This window comes from Brassica napus, chromosome C3 (assembly GCF_020379485.1).
Source record: "Brassica napus cultivar Da-Ae chromosome C3, Da-Ae, whole genome shotgun sequence".
NCBI classification, from domain to species: Eukaryota; Viridiplantae; Streptophyta; class Magnoliopsida; order Brassicales; family Brassicaceae; genus Brassica; species Brassica napus.
Window position 1 is genome coordinate 38,748,199 of NC_063446.1, and position 6,441 is coordinate 38,754,639.

A 6,441-nucleotide genomic window follows, 5' to 3' on the forward strand; every position below is an offset into this window, starting at 1 on the left:
CTATTGGCTCTCACGTAAACGTGTGCACACGATTTGTCCAAAGTTAGCCCATAATTAATCCGGGCTTTTAAGGTGGGGTTCTTAGGTTCGGTTAAGAACTGTTTCTTAGCTTTTAACTAAAAGAAGCTAGGAACCGTCTCTTAAATAAGAGATATAAAAACTGGTTCTTCGAAAAATATTAAAAAAAAATGTCAAATCATGAATTAAGAACCCTAAATTAAAAACCCCGGTTAATCATGCTCTTAGGACTCTTAGGTGGATTTGACTTCAGGAAAAACGTGAATCTCTAATGAATATTCTCTACTCTTTTTTTGTTTCGCGTTTTTTTAAAAGATATTTTAATAGAAATCCAGTTAGATTTTGTAGTAATCTGAAGAAAGAAACAAGCGAATATCCCCTATTCTCAATGAATTTATTGCTATCCTAATAGGCATGAATATGACAAGGGTTATTATGATTCAATGTACCTTAATAGATTCTCCGTACTAGTGGACTCAGCACACCTCTTAACTTTACTTAATGACACTTTGAATCACCTAATTATTTAGGTTTGTCAAGGGGCATTTGAAGTATTAAAAGGATGAGAAACCAAATGAAGACATGCTCAAGAGACAATGGGATCCAATATGGTAACAACAATTCTTAAAGAACCGACAAATTGCTAAGAGAAGCAAAGATTATCATAACTAACGAGTAACAAAGATGCAATAATCGGATGACAATAGAAGTTATGATACATACATGAGTTGCTTTCAAAGGTTACAGAGCCTTCCAAAGTTCAAACCAGTCTTAAAAACAACAACAGTACCTAAGTGTTGTTCTGTTGAGGTGTTTTCGTCGCTCTCTCCAGATCAATCTTGCAATTTTCTCTCAACTCTTTCATGGTTACGAAGCTATCCTGCTGCAGAATATAACATAAACAACGGACTTCAAATACACATAACCGAAACTAACCATTTCACAGTGAGAACACTTGTGAAGTTTTGTTCTGAAAAATCTAACAGAAGCTCTAGAGGAACTTACAAGGTGGCTGCTTTCACGAGCCAAGATACCCTCCATGTTAAGAAAGAGAGATGTCCATTGACCCATGACATCAAACTCTACATTTGTGGAGTTATTGGAGTTTTCAGATCCATACACATCCGTTGCCCTTCCTTTACCATTCCTCCGGATCAAGCTACTAGCTTCTTTCTGGCTCTTCTTCAGTACTGCACTCAAACACAAACTCATCATGAAATTACCATTATAAATCAACTCTGAATTTTGGAGTGTAATGAGAACACTTACCCGATAATCGACCTTTGATATCCTGGTAGTGGAGATCTGACCAGATATATGCAGCTGAAACATTTCATTACATTCACAAACAAAGTTAATTATTGTTACTGAGAAACAAAGAGCAGGATTAACAAAAGCAACACTGAATAATCAGACAACCTTTGAGGCAAAAGGAACAAGAGCATGATTTAAGCTCATCATCAGCATCCATATTATTGTCAACAGCCGAACATCTGCTCATATTAAACGGTTTGATAGTCTCAGAACTAGCCAACAAACCCGTTCCTTCGGCAGCCACCGTCGCCAACCTATCATCACTCTCACAATTGCTGCTACTGGAGACAGTCATGGTTAAATCTTCACCGGCAACAGGATCAGTTTGACTTGAAAAGTCAGCAACGTTCGAGTCCTTGTCACACTCTCTCTGAGTAAGTTCCACCGCAGTATCCACAGCATTGGTTTCACCCTGAGATTCTTTCAAATCGAAATTCTCGGAATCAGCAGGTGAGTCACCAAAACTAATCTTGCCATCAGAAGAAGAACCGTCGTTTGTATCACTAGTCCTAGTACTCTCCTTGACCAAGTCGTCTACAACTAAACACAACCTCTTGGAAAACTTCACCCCTGAGCCTTCACGAGCAACGGTCTTACCAGCATCGTCCCCAGACTTCAAAAGAAAGTCACCCGGAATCGAGGAGATCCCTCTCTTGCTTGGTACATTAGTCATATCACACAAAGGGAGACGCGTTTCCTTGGACACTAAGCTGCAGCTATCTCCAGTCATCTTCGCAACACACAAAAGAAGAAAACTTTTCATCTTCAATATCAAAATGTCACAAAACCCATATCCCAAAATCAAATTGAAACAATACTCTTTACACCCAAAACAAAAACCCTAAAATTTGGAGATAACAATTAACACCACAATCAAGAAATTGAACAAAACCCTAATCGAAACCTTCAATTCGGAATCAGAAACTGATAGTGCGCTACGAAATGAATCGATTCGTAAACTTATAAGTAAGAACCCTAAAATCAACAGAGTTAGGGTTACTGACCAATGGATTAGTGGCATCTGTCGAAGTCTAAGAAATCTTCGTTGAATCGGAGAGTTATAGGAGCTTGGGTGTCGGAGTAGGTGAGCTAGGGTTTTTGAGGAGGTTGAGGCGGGAACCTGTGCGGATCTTCCGACCTTAAGAGATTTCTTTTGATCCGCGTTTCGAATTACGATTTTGGCGTCGGACTCGGGAGTCGCGCGCAATCCCCTGTTAATGGGCCTTACTTGATAACTTAAAGCCCAATGAAAACTAGGCCCGAGTTTAAAACCGAACCTTATCTGACAGCATGTACATACATACATACGATGAGATCATCTATAGATAGATAAATATATCCTCGAAAGGCGCGCCAAACTTTTATCCACTCGTTAACGGACACGTCATCTTTGACTTTGAATCCACCTCACCTCCCTTGCCGTGAAAGCATTCACTTTATAAAACCGCATGGTGGTTAGAAAATTTTTCATTTGATATTTTTCTTCCAATGGAATCGCGGCGAGGGAATCAAATGACGGAGGAGGAATCTGCGGCGAGGCGGATCCAGCGATTGTCGTCGCACATCTCTCCCGCGTTAACGGCGCCGTCGTCGTCGCAGGCACCTATGGTGCAGACGGAGGTTTGTTCTTCGCGGACGAAGAAGGTGGACGTGAATAGCCAGGCGCTGTCTGTGTACATGAGGGGGAAACACATGGACGTGCAGGAGAAAGTGTACGAGTTCTACAATTCCCGCCCCGATTTGCAGACGCCGATCGAGATCTCGAAGGACGATCACCGGGAATTGTGTATGAGGCAGCTGCTCGGGCTCGTGAGAGAAGCTGGGGTGAGGCCGTTAAGGTACGTCGCGGATGATCCGGAGAAGTACTTCGCCATCATGGAAGCTGTTGGTAGCGTTGATATGTCGCTTGGGATCAAGCTCGGCGTTCAATACAGGTTACTTACTTTGAATTTGAATGAGGAATTGAATTTGGAGATATTGGAATTAGGATTGTTGTTGATGAACGTTTTTGATCTTTGTATCTATTAGTATTGATAAGAACTCAGCCGTTTGCATTGACTTTTGTGTTTTATACATGTATGTATATAGTCTTTGGGGAGGATCTGTGATTAATTTGGGAACGAAGAAGCATAGAGACAAGTATTTCGATGGCATTGACAATCTCGACTACACTGGTTGCTTTGCTATGACTGAGCTCCACCATGGTGAGTGATTACACAGCCGGATCTGAGAGATTTAAGGGATTATAAACATTTCTTAAGAACCTTAATTAAAAAAAAACTCCAAAACTTTGGGAGCCGGTGCTAATATTTTATTGGGCTGTGCCTAGACCACGGCCTAAACATGATGTATCTGTGTGTGTCATTAGTTTACTAACCTTTGGTTTTGTGTTTGCCTCAAGGGTCTAACGTTCAAGGTCTCCAGACCACGGCCACGTTTGATCCCATCACAGACGAGTTCGTGATCGACACGCCTAATGATGGAGCCATCAAATGGTGGATTGGAAACGCTGCAGTTCACGGGAAGTTTGCAACTGTTTTCGCCAGGCTTATCCTTCCAACGCATGATACCAAAGGAGTCTCTGACATGGGTGTTCACGCCTTCATTGTTCCCATACGGGATATGAAAACTCACCAGACCCTCCCTGGTGTTGAGATTCAAGATTGTGGACATAAAGTTGGCCTGAATGGAGTTGATAACGGTGCGTTGAGGTTCCGTTCTGTGAGAATACCCCGTGACAACCTTCTCAATCGCTTTGGAGATGTGTCCCGAGACGGGAAGTATACAAGTAGCTTGCCAACAATCAACAAAAGATTTGGAGCAACGCTCGGTGAGCTTGTGGGTGGACGAGTTGGTCTTGCTTATGCTTCTGTTGGCGTTCTTAAAATATCCGCCACGATTGCTATCCGTTACTCGCTGTTGAGGCAACAGTTCGGTCCTCCAAAGCAACCTGAGGTCAGCATTCTTGATTACCAGTCTCAACAACACAAGCTCATGCCGATGTTGGCCTCGACCTATGCGTACCATTTTGCAACTGTGTACCTCGTGGAGAAATATTCAGAGATGAAAAGGACTCACGATGAGCAATTGGTTGCTGATGTCCATGCGCTCTCTGCGGGGCTCAAATCTTATATAACGTCTTACACCGCTAAGTCGCTCTCGGTCTGTAGAGAAGCTTGTGGAGGACATGGTTACGCAGCTGTTAACCGGTTTGGGAGCTTGAGAAACGATCATGACATTTTCCAAACATTTGAAGGAGACAACACTGTGCTTCTGCAACAGGTAAGAAACTTTCCACCTTGTCCTGATTATGAACAACCATGTTTATAGTGTTTGGCTGTTTCTTATAGGTGGCAGCTGATTTGCTGAAGCGATACAAAGAGAAGTTCCAAGGTGGGACATTGACAGCTACGTGGAGTTACTTGAGAGAGTCGATGAACGCTTACTTGTCTCAGCCAAATCCGGTTACAGCTCGTTGGGAAGGTGAAGATCATCTAAGAGATCCTAAGTTCCAACTAGATGCTTTCCGGGTGAGTTAGTTTTTTACTCTATATATAATCTCTCTGACTCTCATTGGCTTCATCTTTATCAATCACTTCATCTCCACAGTATCGAACATCGCGTCTCCTACAAAGTGTTGCAATGAGATTGACGAAACACACCAAGACACTTGGACCATTCGGCGCTTGGAACAGATGCTTGAATCATCTCTTGACACTCGCGGAGTCTCACATTGAATCAGTCATTCTCGCCAAGTTCATTGAAGCTGTTCGAAAGTAAGTAACAAACACACACAAAAATCTCATCTAAAAACTCTTAACAACTCAAGTTTAATAAATCTCACATTAAATTTAAAAAAAAAACGTATGTTTCTTCAGATGTCCGGACCCAAGGGCAAAAGCTGGTCTGAAACTAGCATGTGATCTTTACGCATTGGACCACATATGGAAAGATATAGGAACGTACCGTAACGTGGATTATGTGGCGCCTAACAAAGCCAAGGTTTGCTTGTTGTTATATATAAAATCAATGATTTTTTCTCGATTAAATGGTTGTTGGTTACAGATGACCTTTATCTTTTTTTGCAGGCGATTCATAAGTTGACGGAGTATTTGAGTTTCCAAGTAAGGAATGTGGCCAAGGAGCTAGTCGACGCTTTCGACCTACCTGATCATGTTACTCGAGCGCCAATTGCTATGCAGTCTGATGCGTATGCACAGTATACTCAAGTTGTTGGATTCTAAAAAAGGTAAAAGGAAAAAGGAAAAAGAAATATCAGATTGAATAATTTCCTTCGAGTCTTTTTGATACGAAGTGAAAATAACAATTTATACTACGTGTCGTCCCGTTTTTGTTATTTGTTCTGTGTATTCTTTGCTATTTGTTTCCACAAGAGAATAATAAATCATTGAATTTGATTTTTCAATCGATAAGCTAAGTTCAGACTTATCTTGTAAAATATTCATAGGTCCTGATCACACACCTGATGTTTTAGTTTCGAAGAGACTATCAAAAACATTATACCACACTGAATTTGTTAACATAGTCGTTCGTATCAGTCAAAATATGAGTAAGAGATCCCAAGGAAACATTTCCTTAATTATCAAGTTCTAAATTTATATGAATAATTATGATAAGTGCATGCATATATGCCACAACGTCAAACAGTTAGAGGATGTTTTTTTTTTCTTCTAATAGATTATATTAAAACTGGTGAAATTGAGTCGAATACACATAAACCGGCATATATGCCACAACGTCAAACTGTTAGACGATGTTTGACACCGACCGTGGGTAAAACGTGGTGATCGTAATGTAATAGAATGCAGAGGTCATAGAATCCCTAAAAATCCTTCACAACCATCCAAACTGTCATCAAACCATCCTCTCATTTTCTTTTCTGTCAACAACTTACACTCCAGCTTTTAGTCTTCTTCATATGTGATCTATAATATTATTCAGTGGCAACAGCTACGTCTGAACTCTGAAATATCCACCTGTTGGGAAAATTATCGGATAATATTTTCTTTGAGAAGTTGAGATGGAATGTAGACGGTATGTTTGAGATAGCTTTCGTATTTTAGGAAAGGGATTTGCTTCTAAGGCTTT

At 40.8% G+C, this 6,441-nt stretch overlaps 2 protein-coding genes across 2 annotated transcripts; one reads left to right on the forward strand and one right to left on the reverse strand.

The window, feature by feature from the left end:
* Window positions 1–90: 90 nt before the first annotated feature.
* LOC106400106 lies at window positions 91–2,562 on the reverse strand. Its single transcript, XM_013840513.3, has 5 exons — window positions 2,337–2,562; window positions 1,438–2,062; window positions 1,288–1,341; window positions 1,024–1,208; window positions 91–901 (listed from the first exon to the last, which is right to left on the reverse strand). Exons 2-5 carry the CDS (start codon window positions 2,060–2,062, stop codon window positions 809–811), a joined length of 957 nt encoding a protein of 318 aa, XP_013695967.1. The 5' UTR covers window positions 2,337–2,562; the 3' UTR covers window positions 91–808.
* A 225-nt stretch (window positions 2,563–2,787) lies between these two features.
* Window positions 2,788–5,758, forward strand: LOC106401291 (acyl-coenzyme A oxidase 2, peroxisomal). Its single transcript, XM_013841777.3, has 7 exons — window positions 2,788–3,266; window positions 3,421–3,536; window positions 3,734–4,614; window positions 4,683–4,862; window positions 4,942–5,108; window positions 5,211–5,334; window positions 5,421–5,758. The coding sequence occupies exons 1-7, from the start codon at window positions 2,821–2,823 to the stop codon at window positions 5,574–5,576; spliced, it is 2,070 nt and encodes a 689-aa protein (XP_013697231.1). The 5' UTR covers window positions 2,788–2,820; the 3' UTR covers window positions 5,577–5,758.
* Window positions 5,759–6,441: the final 683 nt, after the last annotated feature.

Excerpts from the sequence above, each read along its gene's own strand:
- LOC106400106 (XM_013840513.3), bottom strand. The coding sequence starts at position 2,062 with ATGACTGGAGATAGCTGCAGCTTAGTGTCCAAGGAAACGCGTCTCCCT. Across the intron at positions 1,209-1,287 it reads TATCAAAGGTCGATTATCGG|TACTGAAGAAGAGCCAGAAA; the intron begins GTAAGTGTTCTC and ends GTTTGAGTGCAG. Across the intron at positions 902-1,023 it reads CTCGTGAAAGCAGCCACCTT|CAGGATAGCTTCGTAACCAT; the intron begins GTAAGTTCCTCT and ends TATATTCTGCAG.
- LOC106401291 (XM_013841777.3), top strand. The coding sequence starts at position 2,821 with ATGGAATCGCGGCGAGGGAATCAAATGACGGAGGAGGAATCTGCGGCG. Across the intron at positions 3,267-3,420 it reads AAGCTCGGCGTTCAATACAG|TCTTTGGGGAGGATCTGTGA; the intron begins GTTACTTACTTT and ends GTATGTATATAG. Across the intron at positions 3,537-3,733 it reads TATGACTGAGCTCCACCATG|GGTCTAACGTTCAAGGTCTC; the intron begins GTGAGTGATTAC and ends GTTTGCCTCAAG.